At 42.8% G+C, this 24,530-nt stretch overlaps 1 protein-coding gene across 3 annotated transcripts in view; it reads left to right on the top strand.

The window, feature by feature from the left end:
• LOC128689072 (SURP and G-patch domain-containing protein 1) overlaps window positions 1-24,137 on the top strand; it is a 95,426-nt gene extending 71,289 nt beyond the window's left edge. For all 3 annotated transcript variants that reach the window (XM_053777152.2, XM_053777151.2, XM_053777150.2), the window contains one exon: window positions 22,476-24,137. In XM_053777152.2, the coding sequence (XP_053633127.1) occupies window positions 22,476-22,502 (27 nt within the window). In that variant the 3' untranslated portion in view covers window positions 22,503-24,137. The remainder of the gene's footprint in view (window positions 1-22,475) is intronic.
• The last annotated feature ends 393 nt before the right edge of the window (window positions 24,138-24,530 follow it).

Below are 24,530 nucleotides of genomic sequence, written 5' to 3'. Positions count from 1 at the left end.
GAATTCAGCACTTCTGTGCAACAGAAAGTATCCTTTACATAGATTCCTACTCCTCCCTGTGACCTATTGATTCTATCACGTGTATACACGTTGTAGTTTTCTATCTTTATCTTTCTGTCTAAAACATCCCTTGTATGTGTTTCTGTAAATACTCCGAATATGGCATTCGCTTCTGTCAGGAGCCCACTAACATAACTAACTTTGTCATTTTTATTTGATTTCAAACCCTGTATATTTGCAAATATGAAGCGCCTCCAGGACTTTGTGGTTTGTACGTTCAGCAAGGCCATTACTCGCAGGGTGGCATGGAGCTACTGGCGCTTGGTGAATGTTAAATCTGGAACAAAGATCCTGCATTGTGGCATTTGTGAACTCCGACCCATTATCTGACAGAAGAGCTCGTGGGCAGGTATGGCAGAGAACGGCATCCTCATGGAAAGCGTTTGCGACTGTCTTGGCCGTTTTATCTGGAATGGGTACTAACTTGCAGTACTGCATCAAGTTACCTACCATTACAAGCAAGTGTTTATTACCCTTCTCCGAGGTTGAGAAGTTCATCAACAGGTTGACAAGTTCTCTCCCAAGGCTCCTTTGTAATGGGATACTTCAGAATGGGATTGGGACCCGTAACTATACCCTTGTTCTGTAGACAGACAATACACTGGTGTACATGCTTGGCACTTTCCGCTGCCATATTAGGCCAGAAGTATTTCATTCTTGCCTGTTTGACGTTGCGGTCCTTCCTGAGGTGCACTGCTCCTGGGGCATTGTGGATGAGCCTGAGAGTAGCTGGTACCAGGGACTCCTGTACCACCAGTTGGTGTACGGTTCTGACGGGGTCTGCCAGTTGTGCAACATGGCACAGCACTCCTTGGTTGACTACTAAGTCCTTCAGTGGAATGGGAGACTTGACCTGCAAGCCAATGTCCTCCTTGGTCAGGAATCTAAGTACTGTAATAAAGTTGGTAGAATTACCGACAATATGTAAAGTAAAAGGACACAAGTGCAACTAATGTGACATTTTTATTGTGGCAACGTTTCGCTCTCCAGCTTTATCAAGCGGCTTGATGAACCTCCTGGAGAGCAAAACATTGCCACAATAAAAATGTCACATTAGTTGCACTTGTGTCCTTTTACTTTACAATCTAAGTACTGATGACCACACAGAGTCCTGCCATTGGGCTCTCAAGATCCTCAACGGAGAGCGAGTTAACACTCACAAATGCTATGTGCCTCAACAAGACATCAGCTACAACATTTTGCTTGCTCGGTACATAGCAAATATCGGGGTTATAGTCGTGGAACGTGAGGGACCACCAAGCATGCTTTCCCAGAAGATTCTTATTGGCGAAAAGAGACTACAAAGATTGATCAGTGTAAATCTTGATGGGGTATTGGTAGATATCTCGAAAGTGACTCAAAGCCAATACGACGGCTAAGGCTTCTAGCTCTGTCACTGAGTAACTGACTTCTGCTTTAGTAAGGATGCGGCTAGCATAGGCAATAGGCTGTTGCTTACCGTTAGATTCCTGCGACAGGACTGCACCGATGCCAGTTTTGCTGGCATCCATCGTCAAGGTAAATGCCTCGATAAAATCTGGGAATCTAAGGATCGGGGCATATGTTAAGGGTTTTTGTTATGAGGATAACAAAAAGATTAGGTGATGAAAGATTGGATATCAGATTGGAGGGAGAGGGTATGGAGGAGGTGAATGTATTCAGATATTTGGGAGTGGACGTGTCAGTGGATGGGTCTATGAAAGATGAGGTGAATCATAGAATTGATGAGGGGAAAAGGGTGAGTGGTGCACTTAGGAGTCTGTGGAGACAAAGAACTTTGTCCTTGGAGGCAAAGAAGGGAATGTATGAGAGTGTAGTTTTACCAACGCTCTTATATGGGTGTGAAGCATGGGTGATGAATGTTGCAGCGAGGAGAAGGCTGGAGGCAGTGGAAATGTCATGTCTGAGGGCAATGTGTGGTGTGAATATAATGCAGAGAATTCGTAGTTTGGAGGTTAGGAGGAGGTGCGGGACTACCAAAACTGTTGTCCAGAGGGCTGAGGAAGGGTTGTTGAGGTGGTTCGGACATGTAGAGAGAATGGAGCGAAACAGAATGACTTCAAGAGTGTATCAGTCTGTAGTGGAAGGAAGGTGGGGTAGGGGTCGGCCTAGGAAAGGTTGGAGGGAGGGGGTAAAGGAGGTTTTGTGTGCGAGGGGCTTGGACTTCCAGCAGGCATGCGTGAGCGTGTTTGATAGGAGTGAATGGAGACAAATGGTTTTTAATACTTGACGTGCTGTTGGAGTGTGAGCAAAGTAACATTTATGAAGGGATTCAGGGAAACCGGCAGGCCGGACTTGAGTCCTGGAGATGGGAAGTACAGTGCCTGCACTCTGAAGGAGGGGTGTTAATGTTGCAGTTTAAAAACTGTAGTGTAAAGCACCCCTCTGGCAAGACAGTGATGGAGTGAATGATGGTGAAAGTTTTTCTTTTTCGGGCCACCCTGCCTTGGTGGGAATCGGCCAGTGTGATGATGATAATAATAATAATAATAAAAATCAAAAGCTTGTTCTTAATCACACGTCCACTCGAAAGGGGCGTCTTTCTTAAGAAGGCGAATCAAAGGTGTGATGGAGAAACCGGCGATGAAGGTGGGGTAGAAACCCGCTAGGCCTATGAAGGAACGGACTGCATCTGCCGTCGTAGGTCTAGGGAATTTCTGCACAGGCAAGATTTTAGACTCGTCTGTCTTCAGGTCTTCTTTAGTCAATATGTGACCCAGAAATTTTATTTCCTTCCGGAGGAAGTGACATTTGGAGAGCTTTACCTTAAGGTTAGCCTGAACTAGTTTGTCCAATACCCTGTCAGGTTTTTCGAGATGTGTAGAGACATCTTGCGACACGACGATGAGATCATCTAGGTAGACCATGAGCGTGCCACCTAGGAGAGTATGGAAAATTGTCGTCATCAAACAACTGAGCATGATCGGGCTTTCGTGCAAGCCAAAGCTGTCAACTCTTTGTTCTGGTCATCGAGGAGGATCTGCCAAAACCCTTGAAGAAGATCAAGAATCGAGAAGACCTTATTATCAATGGTGTTCTGCAACAGGTCATTCAGAACTTGCAATGGGAATCAGTCTGGGATTGTGGAAGCATTTAGTTTCCTGTAATCAATAACAGGACGCCATGTTCTGTCTTTTTTTGGAACCAGGGTGAGAGTGGCATTCCACGGGTAATTAGATATCCTTGCAATGAGTTCTTCAGCGAAGACTCGTTGCACATGCTGCAGGCGATACGCAGGTACATATATGGGTTTAGTACCTTTATCAAGAAGAATACGGTGAGAAATAAGTGGGGTCAGACCCATGTACTCACCATCTAGCATGGCTGCGGAATGTGCACGATTGAGAACCTGGAGAAGTTTTGGAACTTCTTCAGGGTAGTCTGTCGTAGCTAGATCATCATCCTGCACTGGCCAGGTGACAGAAGAGTCAGTATCAGACTCACCTGGGAGGACTGCATCTATGAGAAGGTCAGCTGGGATTTCACCTTCCACTCTCACCAGGAGAGGAAATCTGACAAGCTCAACATGTGAGGTGTCCTTCCGCAGGGTAAATTCTCAACCATGCATGTTGATGACAAGGACTTGCAACCTGCCACATTGCACAGTGTGCAAGGACGGCTCAAGGGAGAGGCCCTTGACTCTTCATGTGTCGTTGTCGACTAGCACGTGATCTCCTTTGAAAGCTCTGTTCACTTACACCGTAACAAGAGTGAACGAGTTAACTGACAGTGACATCATACTTTGTACAGGTGGTAACTGCTCGCTGATGCCATGACACGAGTCAACCAGTCGCTTGCCGACAGGGAGACTGCAACTTGACTACTGCTGTCCTCTACATCAGTGTGAGAGTTAGTGAAGGCTAGACCGGACATCCCCAGACTGGGTTTCACTGGTAAATGGGCTCTGATGGCCAGGAGGTAACTAGCCACAAGCGCTCTTATGAGGTTGGTCAGGACAAGAGGCCAACCTCCGGGGGAACTTGCTATGGAAACCGTCGGTTTCCAATGATTCCAGACACTGTACATACTCTGTGACAGAGTATCATGTAGTGGATCCTAAGCATATGCCCCAGAAGGGCACATTCACTCTGTTAAAGTCCACTTTCCACTTAGCTGGATCTTAAGGTCTGCCACGATCTTAAGACCGATAAGCAGATCACCAGGGAATACAATGTCATTGACGACCAAGAACTTCGCCGACAACCTGCGACCCTGGATTGCAAACTCTAATGTTGTATGTCCATGAACCATCAGAGGACAGCCTGAGACTCCGCTCAAGTCTGAATAACAGACTGCTCCATCAACATGGCCGCGTGAAGGCCGATGTCACGGAAGAGAGTGGAATGAACAATGTTAACCACCAAACCTGTATCGAGGAAAATCTGAACAGGCTTACAGTGGACTCAACGAGAGTTCCACATGGGTTGTAACAAACATAAAGGCATGACAGGCTGACCACGTCCTTGGAGTCACGGCTGCTAGAGGCTCGACGCTTGGTGGCGACAACGTCAGCAACAACATCGGGGGGGGCTCTGTTTCCATGTTGTCGGCGAGCATGTCGCTGCCCAGGGTGGCAAACACATTGCAGATGGATGGAATACAGTGACTCCAACAGGGTGACTACCTCTTTCATTGGTTTCTTGAGCATGTCTCTTCCCTCCAACTGTGGGAAAGGCTGCCACTATCACAAGCTTTGTGTGCCGAGTGCTTGCCTTGTTGCGCCGTCAACATACTGCCCAGCTTGTAGCATTTATTAGACGTATGTCCCGAGGTGCTGTGAAACGTGCAGACACCTTCCCGATACTGGTCACGGGGCTGGTGGTGATCACCACGAGGGGACTTAGGTTTGTAACATTCTGAACAGTAGTGCCTTTGCTTACCGCAATTATAACATGTCACCACATGCTTCACAGGCAGTGCTGGCGGTGGTGTGCATGGATGACGTTTACCCTTGGTTGTAGGAGAGACTGGTGACTTTGATGTGCTAGCCCAACTGTTGCTATTTTACCGGTCGTGTTTTCTTGGCTTGTTAGTCTTGCTGTGCTTGGCAAGTTTGGATGATGACTGTCTTACAGCTGCGGCAAAAATAACTGCTGGCTGCAGCTGTGGCATCGTTGTGGTTGAGAATGAGTGAACGGGCATGGGAGTGTCAATGAAGCGGCAAACCTTACCCTTCTCACTAGACGGTTTAACGTTATCAATGGCTTTGTAAGCACCCAGGACTTTGTGCTGGGGGCCGAGCCCTAACGCATCGATGGCACTTTGGAGAATAGGTGGGCTATCTCTCTGCATGAAGCCTACGGCAGGTGTGGAGATGTCTTTAACTTTAATACTGTCTGAGTCCGTAACCACATGGTAGCATGAATAGCATCACTGAAATCTTTTGATGCTTGCTCAAAACGGCATATGAAAGCAAGGGGGCTTTCGTGAGTGGACTGACACTCGTTCAAGACACTAGTGATAATCTGAAGGTAGTGGTGCTGACGACTACGCCTAAAGTGTCAAAAGTCTTCCTTAAGTGTGGCCCAAGATTGCAAGTCACAAACTTGGTCTAGGCACACAAAGGAACTGATGTCACTCTTAGTAAGGTCTGCTGCCGCACTGATATACTGTGCATCAGTAGGGTGATTGTGTTTAGCCTTAACTACTGTCTCGACTGATTGCAACCGTGGCTCTAACATGAGCAACCGTTGAAAAGAAGGGCCGGGTATGTATGAGTAGCAAACGCACTCGCTGTTGAGACGTGAGCCATGGCCTAACCAATTGTCGGAAGAGCTTCGCTCTTCCTCTGAGTGGTCACGACGCCTGAGGCATCATTGCAAGCTTCGGCAGAAACTGGACTAGTGTGATGGCCACTGTGTGTCTGAGTCATGACGTCAAATGTACAAATGCAAAACAGGTCAGAGCAAGAAATGGTATGCAGTTAGCTACAGCTCAACACAGAGTCAGAAGGGACACAACACAATGGTATGTGAAATAAACTGCTTACTTGTATAAAAAAAATATAGACACATTAAAGAATGGCTGTTACAAGCTGGATCTCAAAAATAAAATGCTCATGCTGGAGAAAAGACTACACAGGCCACAAAATATTGCAGGAGTAATCGCTGAACTAGGTGATAATGCAAGGTAATGTAACACTTGCAAAAGAAAACTGGCAACAAAATTAGGGAATTGAACTGGAGGAATGGTAGCAAAAATGACAAGAGTTGCACAAATTAAAATAATCGGGCATTACACAACTGGACTGTGGTACAGGCTTGCTCAGCATGTGGCAAAAGGTTGCAGATGCTGGCAGTAGCAATGACGTATGAAAAAAATTACAAACTCATTAATAATAAAAACAAAAATTCACTGGCACAAAACAAAAATTTCACAAGAAAATACTGGATCAAAAGTATGGAATTTCACATGTAATTATTGCAGTTAGTGACAAATAAGAAGGTTCCTGAAAATGCAATGACTGGAACTAGTGGGGCACTCAATGACAAGGGCATAAACAATAACAAAATGCAATACACGTAGGTTAATGAGCACAGATGAAAACATGGAATAGTTGTGGAGCAAATAAATGGAGACACTGGAGAAAATGTGGGTGGTTAGGCACAAATTGTATCACTGCAAGCTGAATAAACAAAACTGACACTTAAAAATTTGGTAATTGCATTTCAAAACACACTAACAAATCAGAACTGTGCAGGGTTGTCAACAATTTGTGGCTAGCTTGCAGATGCAACAATCAAAATGATGGCACACAGGAATTACTTGCAAACTGTATATTAGAAATTATGTAAATGGGTAACACTGTGAACAATTTTAAGTCGAAGGCAGCTGAACAAATCACTGAAAGTATGGTTTCAGCAATGGCTGTATTGGTGCAGGACAAATAACGTCACAAATGTTAGGAAATGCTAGGTAAGTCACTATTTACTTAACTTTGATTGTAGGAGATAGTGCAGTGAGACAGACAAGCAGGTATGAAGTGCTGCAGGTGCTGGAGTTAACGGCAGGAAACTGGTAATGCTAGAGAAAATGCTACATGACTCATAGCACTTGTAGACTGCTATGGGACTTCAGTGGCATAGAAAAAAAATCGGGGCAGACTTGGGACGAACGGGGAAGGACAGACTGCAAAAATGGGGGAATGTAAGAAAATATCGCCAACTCGTTGTGAGTGCTGCTGTACATGATTTGTTTACACTGCAGGCAAGCGTGTCTGGGTGTGCTGACTGTGGCTTCAGCATGCGGAGAACAAAATATTTACTGCCTAAATAAGCTTTCAAAGAAAACTTAGGTGGGGCTGTAACACTGATGCAAGAGCAACCAAAATTGACTGAAAAGTCTTTCACTAGGGGAAATCATAAAAGATAAAGTGGGAATAATGCAAAAAGAAAAAAAAAATATGACTGGAGCAACAAAAAAAACTACACTGGCTGGAGGTGTCATAGTCACAATGTGATGATCAGGGGCCACTGCAGACGGCTTGGGGAGACTGACTAGCTTGGCTTAGGGGCTAAGCCAACTGGGTTCCCACGTGGTCAAGTGGGGTAGGACTTGAAGAAAAACTAGGAGGACAAGAGACACACACACACAGACGACGAGCTGGCTACAGGTAGCATAGAACGGAGCAGGGAGGGTAGTAGGAGGCAGCGGGTGTGTACTGACTTCACCTAAGGTATCCTCGCCCAAAGGTAAACTCATGTGGACTCGCACAAAAAGACCTCATCTCTACTTTTTGTAGCTTGAGAAGGGCATAGGGATGCTGTAGGAGGCAGAAGAAGGCTGCAGGGAAGTGCTGAGATGCTGCAGGGCAGATGAAGTGTACACTTGACTGCCGGGGCCGGAGATGACACTGTGATGCCTACGTCCAGAGTTTGTGGGAAAATCTAGGATGAAGATCTGTCTCAGCCACCGTTGAGACACTGGGTGTCACAGGTGTGACTGTACGCCAGCAGGCAGGTTGGATGAGCATGGATGACGTGGCTGGTTGACTGTCGTCAGTCCCCTCCACCCCAACAAAAGGCCACTCTCTGCCGCTGAAACTGTTGCCACCACTGTTACCACAGTTATTACAGTTGAACAGCAGTTTAGTGCTGAGCTTACTTGTAGGTTACTAGAAGGGGTAGCGTGGAAGGTTGCAGGAACACAGCCGATGGACTAGTGTAGGTTTATTATGATAAATGGGTACACAGTGGGCAGTGTGTGGGGGGTGACTGAAAGCCAGACTGTGGAGGGGAAGGATGTTGATCCCAGGCATGTAGGCTGAGTGTGCATCGTGTCTCTCTGACCTGGGCAGGCCTAGGGAGGGCAGCACTGTAGTGCCACGTGAATTGAACTCAACTGGCAGACAGTACAGGCTGTCTACACCATCCATTATCATGTGCCTTTTCTAAATCCATAAATGCAATGAAACCTTCCCTACCTTTAGATAAATACTGTTCATGCACAGTGGAACCTCTGCTTAAGAGTGCCCCACCATGCTAGTTTTTCTGGATATGAGCTGTCGCTCAGTCAATTTTTTGCTCTTGGATCTGAGCCAAAATTCAGGTTGCGAGCTTCCCCCTCAAGGGAGGTTCCTTGACACTGGTGAGGGGCTCTTGATCTAGGGAATTGTATCTGTGCTCCATTTCCCTAAATAAAGCCTGAATACCTTCCATCCCCTCCCCCCCCACAGGTGCTTTATAATCCTATGGGTTGAGTGCTTCCCCATTGTAATAATATAATAATAATAATAATAATTATAAAACCTATAATAATAATAATATAAAACATATAATAATAATAATACAGTGGACCCCCGGTTTTCATAATTAATCCGTTTCAGAGTGTGTGACTAAACCCGAATCTGACGAATTCCGAATTAATTTTCCCCATAAGAAATACACCTACCATCCGACTTACGACCGTGTTTTTTATGCCAAATTTCTGGGAAATAAACAACTATTTGTGTTGTACACAGTGTTTATCCTAAACCTTACAGTATAAAATACAGCACTAACAGCATAAAAAGTAAAGTAAGACATGAAATACCAAAATAAAACAATAAAATAAAGTCATTACAAAAATGTTTTGTTGATATTCAGTAGTAAAGTTCGACTTACGACCGGTTTCTCGGAACCGAACTCGGTCGTAAGTCGGATGGTAGGTGTATATGTAATGGAAACCCAATTAATCCATTTCAGACACCCAGAAGTACTAAAAAAATGTTTTCTACATGAAATATACATTTACCTACACAGAAAACAATGATACATGAAGAATAAAACAATAACAACATTACACTTACCTTTATTGAAGACATGGTGATGTATAGAAGATGGGAGGAGAGGAGAGGGTGGAGGAGTTTACAGTCATTTGGAAGGGGAATCCCATTCCATAAAGACTTCAGGTACCAAGTCCTTATCCTGAGTTACTTCCTTTTGTTTTTTAATGCCACTAGGACCAGCTAGAGTCACTGGACCCCTGTCACTCAAAAGTGTTCCAGAGAGGTCTATTTCTGGCGTACGTTAGAAATTGTGTTGGGAGACAGGACAAGATAGTCCTTGAATATGACACTAATATCAGCTCTGTAGCTTATTTATCTAGCACAGATCATCTTATATGACATAATAAACAATAATATAGAAACATGATATATACTCTTGAATGAATAAAATATGGCATTAAGAATGTCATGAGTGGTGGTGTGTTTGTTGTTGGGTGTATAAGGGCCATTGAAAGATGAGCCTTACATAGTGGTAAGGAAGGCGGCAGCAGAGGCGGTGGTGTTAGTCAGTAGCCCTATATACCTCTAACAACAATGGACGAGTCAGTTTCGTGCTGTCCTTTTTCTGTCGATTTAACCCTTTCAGGGTCGAGAGGCCAAATTTCGAAGTGTGCACCAGGGTCCAAGAATTTAAAAAAAAAAATTGTTGTTTTTTCTTATGAAATAGTTGAGAATGTTTTTCTGAAGGTAATAAAACAAAAAGTACAAAATTTGATGGAAAATTGACAAAATTATGCTCTTGCGAATTTTGATGTGTCAGCGATATTTACGAATCGGCGATTTTGCCGACTTTGACTCCCATTTTAGGCCAATTACGTTATTCCAGTCGACCAAATTCTTAGCTATTTCACTAGTATTACTTTTATTCTATCGATTGAGCACAAGAAATCGCCAAGTCAACTGTTTCAACTACAAAATAGTGATCGGAAATTGGTAATTTGGCCAATTTAACACAGTTCGCCTCTTCAAGGGGGGCTCCTTGGCGTGGTGAAGAGGCTCTTGGTCTGAGGAATTAGACCTGTCAGTCTTCTTCCTCAGACCAAACCTAATTACCCCCCAATCTCCCCTCCCCTATCCCATCCTCCCCATCCTTCCCTTTTTCCTTTCCTCCTCCTCCTCTCCACCCCTCCCTTTTGCCCTTCCTCTTTTTGGCCTTTGGGATTTCTCCCACAGGCGCGCTAGTTCCTAGGTAGGGGAAAGGATACCGGGGTCTATCCCATTCCGTTGAGGTTCTTGGCAGTGGCGTAGTTTGCCGTGGAATCTGGATCGCCTGGGGATGTCCCGATCCCTCTCCGGTATCCCGGAGTAGCTTTGGGTGTCTTTCGGGCGACGGGTGTATCTCTGGAAGCCACCTTTCGGATTCCGGGGGTGGTGGCCGAAGGAGGTATGCTTTGTGGCGGATATCCGGCCGCCCTCTCTTTTGTCCACCGAGGTAGCTCGGCAGATGTGAGGTTGCTATCCCGGATTGTTAGTTTACTAGCATGATGGGTAGGGTATGGCACGGGTTCCATGCTGCATCTGCGCTACTTGCGGTGCTGAGGTCCTCTTGGGCACGGAGGGAGATTTCTGGCCCTTTCATTCCTCCTAGGAACTATCCCTCCCCGGTCCCCCCTTTTTTTATTCTTTTTTTATTTTTCTTTTCTTTTTTTTTTCTTAAAAACAAAAAGAAAGAAATAACCTAACCATGGCAGCCCTAGTCCATGAACCTACTACCCCCGGGCCCCTTCTTGATACCGCACCCCGTTCTGACCCTGCCTCGTCTTTGGACCACTCTTCAGACACTCCTCATGCCTCTGTACCTATTGCCGGTGCTGTTTCCTCACCCGCTTCAGGTACTGAGGCCTCGACTGACTCCTTTGATTTATCGGACCTTCGCTCTCCTCTGACTATGCTTCCGGCCTCTCCCTCTACGGTGCGGCAATTTTCAAATCGCCGACCCATTCCACGTCGGACCAACTCTGGTCCCACGCCTAAACGCCAACGACAATTACCTGCTGATGATACTTCTCCACCTTCTCGTTCTTCTCAGAAACGATCGACACGTCCTTCACTACCTTTCCACGCTCAGTTTCAGACTGAACAATGGACTAAATTCTTCACTTTACGACCGACTTCCTCTACTGCCTATCTTTCTGACCACAGTATTGGCAAGGCACTCCTACGCCATGTTGGTAAAGATATTTCTTTTCATGCTCTTAAGAGCGGTACGCGCATCATTACCGTACAGAATGCTACCCAGGCTCATGAGCTCTCTCGTCTTTCCCATATCGATACTGTTCCTGTCACTCTTGAAAAACATCATTCCCTCAATTCTTGTAGTGGTACCATCATTCTGCCCCATACCATAGTTCAACAAAATTTCCAGACATGTGGCACTGACATTCTTGAACAGCTGGAACTCCAAGATCTCCCAATCCTCAAGGTAGACACTTACGTTCTTCCTGCCCGCGAGCGGAGACGATACCCTAGCAATGTGGCTCGTTTAACTTTTGACAGCCGAGAACTCCCATCCTCAGTTTATATAGCAGGACATCGGTTACAAGTTCGAAAGGTGATCCCTACACCACAACAGTGTAGAAATTGCTGGTGATTTGGCCATCCAGCGAAATATTGCAGATCTATCGCCGAATGCCCAGTCTGTGGTGCCGATGACCATTCTAATACGTCTTGCAATCGATCTCCCTCTTGCCTTAACTGTCATGAGGCTCACCCTTCGTACTCTCGCCGTTGTCAAGTCTATTTAAACGAGCGGGAAATCCGTTACCTCAAAGAGACAGAAGGTCTCCCTTATGCCATGGCAGTTTCTCATCTCCACCTCCAAGGGAGACTCCCACGTGTTTCTTATTCCCGTGTTTCAAAACGTCCCCCCACTTCTGGTATCCCATCTTCTTCACCCACCTCTGTGGTTACCTCTCCCATAGTCACTCCTGTATCTAATCCTTTTGCTGTCCTCGGCTCAGACGTCCCTACTTCAACGCCTCAGTCTGATCTCGCTTCTTTGAGTTCTCTCTCACAAGCCTCAGTATCGACGAGACCTCGTACAACACCTCCTCCCAATCGTCCCTCTACTTCTCAAAAGTCAAAAAAAGGTCCGTTAACACCTCCTACCCATCTTCCACCTCCTCATTTTACCCTCCCTGTCTCTGTCCCTGGTTCTCCCCCTTTCACTGGCTCAGTTACAAGTGTAGAGGTTCACCCTCCTCCTCGTACTGTACCTTCCTCCCCTGTTCCCTCCCAAGTTTCTTCCTCTTCTGCCACCTCCCAGGTTCCTGCCTCTTCTGTCCCCTGCCACGCTTCTCCAGTTCCCTCCACCCTTTCGCCCTCCCCTACCTTGGTACAGTCCAATACAGTTCCAATCTTTACTCATCCTCCCCCTACCATTTCCAATATTGTCTCCCATACGACGTCTCTGAATTCAGAAACACTTGAAGCAATCTCTGAATATATTGCAGAGACCAAACCATCAATGGACACTGATCCACCTTCCGCTCTTTCTCTCTCCTCTGCTCCATCTGCGCAACTCCTTTCTTCACAGCGCACCGTTCCTTCGCTGCTTGAACGTTTTCCACTGCCTCTGCATGTGGACTTTTCTAACCCCTCTAGTCCATAGGAACCCTTACCTGCGGATTTCAAGTATCTTTATCATTGCCAATCATGGCCTATTTACAGTGGAATATACGCGGCCTCAGGGGTAATCGGGGTGAACTTCAGATGTTACTCTCCCAGTTTGCCCCTGTTGGTGTTTGCTTACAGGAACCAAAATTACACTCTGCTGTTATTTCTCCCATCTCAGGCTATAATTTATTGTATTCTTCAGATCCTTTTCCTGATGGGACCTTTAATGAAAGTGCCCTTCTTCTACGCACTGATATTCCGTACCATCAGCTATTTGTTCATACTTCGCTGCATTACATAGCAGCCTGTATCCACTTACATAGGTGGTATACGCTCTGTTCTTTATATCTCTCTCCTTCTCGGGCATTATCTATTCCGGATATTGCCTTCCGTTTCGTCATTACCGCCACCGATTCTGTTACTTGGTGATTTTAATGCCCACCATTTCCTCTGGGGGGGGGGTCTCACTGTGATTCCCGTGGAATTCAGTTAGAGGCTTTTCTTGCCACCCACCCCCTCCATGTTTTAACCCTTTGAGGGTTTTGGTCGTACTAGTACGTCTTACGCGTAGGGGTTTTTGACGTACTAGTACGCATAAATTCTAGCGCCGTCAAATCTCGCGGGAAAAGGCTGGTAGGCCTCCATATGAAAGAATGGGTCTATGTGGTCAGTGTGCACAGTATAAAAAAAAATCCTGCAGCACACAGTGCATAATGAGAAAAAAAACTTTCACCGTTTTTTTGGCAAAAAACAGCAACTTTGCACTGTATTTTCGTATGGTATTTATTGTTGTATTCTAGTTTTCTTGGTCTTATTTTATAGAATGGAATGCATACCACAGAAATTGAGATGATTTTCACTGGTTTTACAATGAAAAGTACCTTGAAATTGAGCTCAAAATAGCAGAAATGTTCGATTTTTACCAAAGTTCAAAAGTAAACAAATCATGCCAAGCGTCCAATACACGTCAACTGGTGAGTCTAACATTCTTTTGCAAGTGCGCCAATATGATTTATACCATTTTTTACACTAATGCAGTAGTCTGCATAACAGTAAATTTTCTATTTTTCGTGAGAATAAAAATTCAAAGTGGAAAGCAAAAGAATGTAAGAGGGGCCTTGAGACGTGAGTAATGAACAGAAGAATTGTCATTTTAGTGCCAGGAATGTATTTCTTGTTTGTTCTGGACATTATTCGGAAATTGGCATTTTTTGAAATTTGAGTGAAATTGGCAAAATTGCTAAATTCTGACCACTGTATTGGATAGTTGAAAATGGTAAATGGGTGGTTTCTTGCACTCATTCAATAGAAAAAATGTAGTTCTAGCGAAATATTTGTTTTTCGTCGACTAGTACAGAGGAATTGGCCGAAAATGGGGCTCAAATTGGGCAAAATCGCCGATACGTAAACATCGCCGAGACCGCTAACTTCGCGAGAGCATAATTCCGTAAGTTTTCTATCAAATCTCATAATTTTGGTGTCATTATGATTGGGAAAAGATTCTCTATCTTTTCATAAGAAAAAAATATTTTTTTTTTTAAACCCTTTGAGGGTCGACAGGCCCTCTCCGAAACTCGTTCTCAGGGTCGGCCAAATTTAAAAAAAAAAATTATTTTCTCTTACGAAAAGATAGAGAATCTTTTCCCGATCATAAAGACACCAAAAGTTTGAAATTTGATAGAAAACTTAGGAAATTATGCTCTCGCAAAGTTAGCGGTCTCGGCGATGTTTACGCATCGGCAATTTTGCCCACTTTGAGCCCCATTTTCGGCCAATTTCACTGTACTAGTCGACAAAAAACGTGAATATTTCGCTAGAACTCCATTTTTTCTATCGAATGGGTGCAAGAAACCACCCATTTATGAAATTCAACTATCCAGTACAGTGGTCAGAATTTAGCAATTTTGCCAATTTCACACAAATTTCAAAAGATGCCATTTTCCGAATAGGGTCCAGAATAAACAAAGACATTCCTGGCACTAAAATGACATTTCCTCTAGTCATTAGTCACGTCTCAAGGCCCCTCTTATATTCTTTTGCTTTCCATTTTGAATTTTTATTCTCACAAAAAATATAAGATTTACTGTTATGCAGACTACTGCATTAGTGTAAAAAATGGTATAAATATTATTGGTGCACTTGTGAAAGAATATTAGACTCACCAGTTGACGTGTATTGCACGCTTGGCACGATTTGTTTACTTTTGAAGTTTGGTAAAAATCGAACATTTCTGCTACTTTGAGCTCAATTTCAAGGCACCTTTCATTGTAAAACCAGCCAAAATCATCTCAATTTCTGTAATATGTCTTCCATTCTATAAAATGAGACCAAGAAAACTAGAATACAACAATAAATACCATACGAAAATACACTGCAAAGTCGCTGATTTATTCCAAAAAAATGGTCAGTTTTTTTTTTTCTCATTATGCACTGTGTGCTGCAGGATTTTTTTTAGACTGTGCACACTGACCACAAAGACCCATTCTTTCATATGAAGGCCTACCAGCTTTCTCCCACTAGATTTGAGGCCGCTAGAATTTATGCGTACTAGTACGTCAAAAACCCCTACGCGTAAGACGTACTAGTACGACGAAAACCCTCAAAGAGTTAAATTTGGCCGACCCTGAGAAAGAGTTTCTGAGAGGGCCTATCGACCCTCAAAGGGTTAAATACAGGTACAGTGGACCCCCGCATAACGATGGCATCACATAGCGATTTTTCCGCATACCGCTTACTTTTATCGCAAAATTTTTGCCGCGCATACCGATTAAAAACCCGCTCACCGATTTTCGTCTGAGACGCGTCCAATGTGCCCTCACATGTGCCGCCCGTCCCATTGTTTACCAGCCAGCCTCCGCGGTAACATCCAAGCATACACTCGGAATATTTCGTATTATTACAGTGTTTTCGGTGCTGTTTCTGGAAAATAAGTGACCATGGGCCCCAAGAAAGCTTCTAGTGCCAACCCTGTGGTAAAAAGGGTGAGAATTAGTATGGAAATTAAGAAAGATTTTGAAGGGTTTGGGGCTAACCCTGAGAAGCCTATGCCAGTTGTGGAATCCATTGTGCCTACTTCAAAGATTAAGGAAATGTGTGCACAGTGGGTTGAACTGCAAACCTTTATAGATGAAAATCACCCTGACACAGCTGTTGCAAGCCGTGCTGGTGACTATTTCAATGACAATGTTGTGGCCCATTTTAGACAAATCGTAAAGGAACGGGAGGTACAGAGCTCTATGGACAGATTTGTTGTGCGACAGAGGTCCAGTGACTCTCAAGCTGGTCCTAGTGGCATTAAAAGAAGAAGGGAAGTAACCCCGGAAAAGGACTTGCTACCTCAAGTCGTAATGGAAGGGGATTCCCCTTCTAAACAGTAAGAAGATAATGCTCTCCCCTCCTCCCATCCCATCAATCATCACCAGATCTTCAATAAAAGTAAGTGTCATGTAATTGTGCATGCCTTTTTCAGTTTGTGTGTATTAAAATTAACATTTCATGTGGTAAAAAAAATTTTTTTTCATACTTTTGGGCGTCTTGCACGGATTAATTTTATTTCCATTATTTCTTATGGGGAAAATTCATTCGCATAACGATTATTTCGCATAACAATTATCCCTCTTGCACGGATTAAAATCGTTAACCGGGGGTCCACTGTACTCGCACCCATTTTGATCCTCGGACTCATACTCTCTCTTGCATCGATCTCTCAGTCTGCTCTTCCTCCGCCACATTAGACTTCACTTGGTCTGTTCTCCCGGACTTACATGACAGTGATCATTTCCCAATCATTCTTACTTCCCCTTCATATTCGCCACCTCTTCGCACCCCACGCTGGCAATTTAATCGGGCAAATTGGAACCTTTACTAACACCTAACTGTTTTTAAAGAGGTTCCTTCTTCGTCCTCCATCGATGAGCTTTTACACCTCTTCTCGTCCTCCGTTCTCACCGCAGCTTCTCATTCTATACCCCAAACTTCGGGCAGGCATTCTCAGAAATGCGTGCCTTGGTGGTCTCCTGCTTGTGCTCGTGCAGTACGTTTGAAACGCGCTGCATGGGGCAGGTTCCGGTACAATAGAACCACCGAGAGACTCCTTGATTTTAAACAGAAGTGTGCGATCGCTCGCCGTGTCATCCGTGATGCTAAACGCACTTGCTGGCGAGATTATGTCTCCACCATCACCTCTGCTTCCTCTATGAGTGCAGTCTGGAAAAAAGTACGAAAACCGAGTGGTAAATATTCTCCTGACCCGGCTCCTGTTCTGCGGGTTGCCGGTGTTGATATAGCAAACCCACTAGATGTTGCCAATGAAATTGGCAATCATCTGGTCCGTATTTCTCAGGGACTCCATCTATGCCCCTCATTTCTTTCCTCGAAGTCTGCCAGAGAGTTAGCACCCTTGGACTTTTCTTCTCTCAGAGAAGAACAGTATAATGTGCCTTTTACACTTCAAGAACTGGAGGCAACACACTCAGCTTGTCGATCATTGGCAGCTGGGCCCGACGACATTCATATTCGTATGCTACAACATTTACATCAGTCAGCCCTTGCAGTCCTATTACGCCTTTACAATCTTATTTGGTCACAAGGAGTTCTTCCACAGCTGTGGAAATCCGCCATTGTTCTCCCTTTCCGCAAACCAGGCACTACGGGACATGAAACCTCCCACTATCGTCCCATTGCTCTTACCAGTGCAGTTTGAAAAGTAATGGAACGCCTAGTAAATAGACGTTTAGTGTGGTATTTAGAGACACACAACAGTCTCTCCACTCGTCAATATGGCTTTCGTAAGGGACGTTCTACCATAGACCCCTTACTACGCTTGGATACGTATGTTCGTAATGCCTTTGCGAATAACCACTCAGTTATTGCCATATTTTTTGACCTTGAGAAGGCATATGACACAACTTGGAGGTATAATATTTTAGCCCAAGCCCACTCCTTAGGCCTTCGAGGCAATCTACCATCCTTCCTTAAGAACTTTTTAACTGACAGGCATTTCCGTGTTCGGGTTAATAATGTGCTCTCCCCGGACTTTATCCAAGCTGAAGGTGACCCCCAGGGATGTGTTCTGAGCACAACACTTTTTCTCCTTGCTATTAATGATTTTGCCTCTAGTCTTCCATCAAATATTTGGTCATCACACTATGTTGATGACTTCGCTATTGCCTGTGCAGGCGCTGACTGTCACCTCATTACAGTTTCTCTCCAACATGCTGTCGACCGTGTTTCCAATTGGGCCACCACACGTGGGTTTAAATTTTCCAGCACTAAAACCCACCAAATTGCTTTCACTAGATGCTCTGTCATCGCAGAAGCGAACGTTCCATCCTTATCCGATCGCCGTGATGCCCATTGCCTGCGCTACTATGTACGCTCTCATGATCTCCGCAATCCTTCCATTTATAGAATGGTCACTGATATTAGTAGACATTCTATATTTGTTCGCCGCCCCTGTTTACTCCGTCCCTTCTCTCTTCGCCTTCATTCGCTCTTGTCTTCTCTTCAACTACCACCTTTCTATGTACATGTAGCATCTCACTTTTCCCTACCCCCCTGGGAAGATCCAACTGTTCGAGTCTGTTCTTTCTCCCTCCCTTGCTCGAAAGCCCAACTGTCTACGGTCGCTTCCCGCTCTCTTTTTCTTGACCACTTTCACTCTCATTCTCATGCCATTGCTGTGTACACAGATGGCTCTAAGTCTTCTGACGGCGTAGGATTCGCAGCACTGTTTCCGGACAGCGTCGTTCAAGGGCATTTACTATCTTCGGCTAGTATTTTTACTGCTGAATTATATGCCATCCTTACAGCACTTATCCGTATTGCATCTATGCCTGTGTCATCATTTGTGGTTGTCTCAGACTCCCTTAGTGCTTTACAGGCTATACAAAAATTTGATACACCTCACCCCTTAGTCCTCCGTATCCAACTTTGGCTACGCCGCATCTTTACCAAGCATAAAGATATTGTTTTTTGTTGGGTCCCTGGTCATGTTGACGTACAGGGCAATGAACAGGCAGACACTGCTGCGCGGTCAGCAGTACATGACCTACAAGTTTCTTATAGAGGTATTCCATTTACGGACTATTTTGCTGCAATATCTTCCCACCTTCACACCCGTTGGCAACAACGTTGGTCTACTGTGCTCGGCAACAAACTTCAATCTATTAAACCGAGTATAGGTTACTGGCCGTCTTCTTATCACCAGTGTCGAGGTTGGGAGACTACTCTCTCCCGTCTTCGCATTGGCCATACTCGTCTTACTCATGGATATCTCATGGAGAGGTGTCTTGCTCCTCTCTGTGAGAATTGCCAAGCTCCATTATCAGTCAGCCACATTCTGTTGGACTGCCCACTTTATCAACGAGCACGCAGAATTTACCTCTGTCGTCGTCTTCGCTCCGCTGCTCTCTCTTTACCTTCCCTTCTCGCTGATGGACCCACCTTTCATCTGGACTCTCTCATTGACTTTTTGACAACAACTGACTGACTTCACAAATTCTGATACCTTCAGCCCTTTCTACTTCAATCTCTTGCTACCCTCTACCTCCGTACTATCCCCTGCCCCGCTGTTTTCTGTAACCTGCTGATCATCCCTCCTCCCTTCTGCCATCCAATACCCTCGCTTCCTTCCCTACCCTGCAGCGCTGTATAGCCCTTGTGGCTTAGCGCTTCTTTTTGATTATAATAATAATAATAATAATAATTAACACAGTTCAAAATATTCCAATTTCAAAATAGGGTCCAGAATAAACAGTGTAGGTATTCCTGGCACTAAACTAACATTTCCTCTGTTCATTAGTTACATTTTGAGGCTTTACAAATGAATTCCATTTTGATTTTTGATTCACATAATGAATTTTTATTCAAACCAAAAAATAGAAGATTTACTGTTATGCAATATTTTAATAATTGTATAAATATCATCATCACATTTGTGAATGTATATTAGACCCACCAGCTGACGTGTATTAGACATATGAGGTTGTTTGTTTACTCTTGAACATCGGCAAAAATTTAACATTTCCACTACTTTGAGCTCATTTTCAAGCCATTTCCAGTGCTAAAACCAATCAGAATCATCTCTATTTCTGTAATATGTCTTCCATTTTATCAAATGAGACCAAGAAATCGCAAATACAACTATAAAAAACATATGAAAAAGCACTGCGAATTTGCCGTGTTAATCGAAAATCATGGTCTCGTTTTTTTCTCTCTCATTATACACTGTGTGCTGCAGGATTTGTTTTATGTGGTGCGCACATACCAGATAGATGTATTCTCTCATATCTAGGTCCAAATTTACCACTCACAGTTTATCAGAGTGAGCTGAGCTCATGGTGTAGATCTACGGTTTGGACCCTGAATGTAAAGCCGTAGATCTATGGCACTGACCCTGAAAGGGTAAATCACTTAACTTACTTGCTACACTGTTACTGCTACACTTTATCGCTGGCTGGCGCTGTAGCCTTTATGAACTCCTGCTGCTTAACCCTTAAACGGTCCAAACGTATATATACGTTCACGCGCGTAGCGCCCCAAACGTATATATACGTTTTCTTTGTCATTCATTCAACATTGCCACAATAAGCCTGAGTCACCTAGACATGAGAGAATGGGTGTGTGCACTCACTGTGTTCCATATTAAAATAATTGGGGATGCCTGGGTACCATATGCTCTTTTTTCCTTTTAAAAGAAAAGATTTTTTTTTTTTCCTCAAAAAATTTGGTGCGCTACGCGAGTGAACGTATATATATGTTTGGACCGTTTAATTAAGGGTTAAGTATTGTACATATTGCCGAATCGCTGAAAATGGTACATTTATCCTTCTATCTCAGCCCTTTACCAAAGGGCTGGCTAGCACTGGGAACTTTCTTTGGGCCCGTGGTGACTTATTTAGCAGTTTTAAGCACTAAAAAGAATGGAATAATATAAAATATATCGTATGAACGCGTGGGATCGTCCTCACTGGCTGTACATGGAGTGTCGGGGCCACTCAGGCCGTGCGGACACATTCTGGACAAATGACTTGCACTGAGTTCAGTGACTATCACCAAGCCAATATTTTGACGAAAAAGCGTTACTTGTTTCAAATATTGCATATTCCGATGACGTAATCCAGGGGTCCACTGTACGTATAATAACGTAATAATACGTATAATAATATGATACTACTATAATTATAGAGTGCTGCCACTAGATGGTACAGTGAATACCACAGCAACACTCACTGTCACCAGTGCACATCCTTACCTCTTGGTGGGAGGATTTCTCTCGTGTTTTGCTCAGGTTTTGTGTAGTTATTTTGTCAGATTTCTTTTTTCTAACCTTGGGTCCTAAGAAAGCAAGTGCAAAGGACAGTGCTGAGAAAAAATAAGAGGATGATGTCCATGGAAGTAAAGCATGAAATCATAGATAAACACAAGCGAGGTGTGTGGGTTGTGGACTTGGCCAGTACAGTATCTTGTCCTGCCTCCTGAGAGCAGGAATTCTGCTGGAACAGATTAATGGCATTTCAGTTAATCTAAATGAAGAAAATTGACTCGGCATATGAGCAGATCGGGTTACGAGCTAGGTCACAGAACGGATTAAACTTGTAAGCAGAGGTTCCACTGTGTATATGCTTTTCTTTCTTTTTGGGTCACCCTGCCTTGATCTACACATCCCCTACGCATTCTTAAGCCTCCTTGTTCATCTGCACTCCTGCTTTCTGTCTTACCTCCAATTCTTTCAATTATAACCCTACCATACACTTTACCTGGTATACTCAGTAAACTTATTCCCCTATAATTTTTACAATCTCTCTTGTCCCCTTCCCTTTATATAAAAGAACTGTACATGCTCTCTGACAGTCCCTAGGTACCTTCCCCTCACTTACATTTATTAAACAAAAATACTAACCACTCCAACACTGTATAACCCCCCCTCCCCTCCCCCTGCTTTTAACATTTGTCATGATCCCGTCAGTTCCAGCTGCTTTACCCCCTTTTAGTCTACGTAATGCCTTGAGCACCTTCCCCCCACACACATCCTGCTCCTCTTCACTCATAGAAGTTACCTCCTTGGTCAGTGCATGAAATTACTGCCACCCTTTCTTCATCAACATTTAACAGTTCCTCGAAATATTCCTGCCATCTTCCCAATACCTCCAACTCCCATTTACTAACTCTCCTATTCTGTATTTGATGGTCAAATCCATTCATTTCCTAGGATTTCTTAACCTATTTATCTCTCCAATTTTTGTTTCTTATTCTCAGCAAAATTTGTTGACTGTAAATGTACCATATATTTACAATTTTTTTTTTTCTTCAAAAATATTTAATTAGTTGCTAGAGTAACTTTCCAATACACAAATAACCTGCACATAAAAGAGAGAAGCTTACGACGACGTTTCGGTCCGACTTTGACCATTGATAGTCAATGGTATTTCATGGGTTTTTTAGCATTTTTAATGAAAGAATTTCCCAATTTTAGCAATTTAAATTTGTCTCCAATCTTACATTTTTAAACTATTTCTATATTTTTACTTTTCAGAACAATCCTAGACGAGCATATTACTAAGGAAGATGTCAATAGTAGAAGCAACATTTATGACAGGATATGGATATTCCTTCCATAAGCAAGTTTCAAATCATACAGGTGGTGATAGCCAAAGATACAATACAGTACATTTCTGTCACTGTGATGAATATGTTAGCATTAAAATTGTGGTGTTTTCACAATTTATCTTTTTTCATAATTTCTTTTCCAAGTCAACACTGAAGATCAACAGCTTTATCACATTTAATTTTTGTTAGGGTTTCTTGGAGCATTCCACTAAAAAGTGAAAAAATCTAAATGCTTGCAGGTTGTCATATCAGAGTCATATGATTTCATAAAACTTTGAAGTGTTTGTTCTTGCAGCTTTGTAAATCTTAAGGCTGTGATTGTAAGCTACTAGAAACTTCATTATGTATGTTTGTATATACTTAGTGAAGTGGTGCATCCAGACCTGGCCTCAAATATTTTGGTTATTAACTGTTTTTAGTGTTAAAGACCCAGTAACACTGAAAAAAATCATTACATTGTTATGGCTATTTCAGTTATAACAGTAGCCACTTTCTTAGACTAAGAAAGATATATGGAAAGAACTGTTGATGCAAATTAATGCAAGAAGGAGAGAATACAAAAATTGAACAAACGGACAATAAGGAAAAGTTAAACGCCTTCAAAATATAGGATAAGTAAAGGAAATGTGTAACTAACCACTAAGCAGTGTTTGAAAGTGAATGTGAAAAAATTATAAATAATTTATAGACAGGGTCTCCATGCTGTAATCTTTTGATAAAAACTATAACTCACTGTTTTCAATATTCAGTATAGACCATTGGTGGCAGAGAGAAATAAAATAAAATACTGACACTGTGGCTAAAGACTGTGTAGTAAAATGTGATCCTTTATTGACAGTTTCATCCATGCAGTGGAAGTCTTCATGTGGGTTAAAAAAAAAAAAAAGTCCACTGTTTGGGCAAAACATTGTCAGCAGGGGATTGCAATTTACTGTATTTGTCTTTAACCATCACCAATGACTTTATTCAAAGGTTACCACCCACTCGAAGACCATTAGTCATCTACCTATAATTGATTTTTTTGTGTATACACATAAACAATCTGACCTTTTTATTAACAGGCAAATTGAATGTCAAGCATTGTATACTTGAAGTTGTTAAGTACATCACCTTAACCCGTAAACAGTCCAAACGTATATATACGTTTTTTCAACATTTGAAAGTATGTAAAAAAAATAGATCTTTTTGTTTTTTTACATTTGAAAATGTGTAAAAAAAACTTTGATCTACTTTTGTAGCGCTACACATGTGAACGTAGATCTGCTTGGACCGTTTACGGGTTAAATGTAAAATGCGCTTGTAATTAAACAAGAAAGTTTGATATTCAAAAGAATTAATTCTTTGTTTATTATAATAGTAATTAAACTTTTTTCATATATGTACTTCAATGAAATTATCTAAAATTTAAAAAATTTGTGCTCATGAAAAGCCCTGGATTTAATACACAACTTTGCATGTTAGAATCAAATTGTTATTTCATTATGCTTTTGTACCTATGCTATGAAACTACATTGAATTGACTGAGGAAATATCTAAATTTAAAAATTAAGCAAAGCCTATTAGTATGTTTAATAAACATTTGAAGATACCCAGTTATTGTACATACCAATTATTGTAACGAACTGCTCATAGTACAATCAGTGGTAATTGATTATATTTGTAATATGCCTGAAAATATTCTGTTTTACACTTCAGTCATTTTCTGAGGATGTGATCAGATAGACTTGTTTGCACATTATGGTAGAAAGTACAAATGTATTTAGTAGCCATGCATATACAACTGTGTGTTTAATATAGATTTTGCATATGAAATTGGATCACTTCAGACTTTGCACATGTTCTTTTATTAATGCATTTCTACTATATAATCATCAATTAATTGAGGTTATATTAGGTGATGTACGGCTAGTGAAAATCAAATTTCCCCAAACCCTTAATGTCATTGTCTAAATAAATAATATTTATCACACTCGTGCACACA

The sequence above is a fragment of the Cherax quadricarinatus genome, chromosome 21 (assembly GCF_038502225.1).
Source record: "Cherax quadricarinatus isolate ZL_2023a chromosome 21, ASM3850222v1, whole genome shotgun sequence".
Classification (NCBI taxonomy): Eukaryota; Metazoa; Arthropoda; class Malacostraca; order Decapoda; family Parastacidae; genus Cherax; species Cherax quadricarinatus.
Note: the sequence above shows the minus strand (reverse complement) of the source record. Positions and strands in the feature narration are given on the sequence as shown.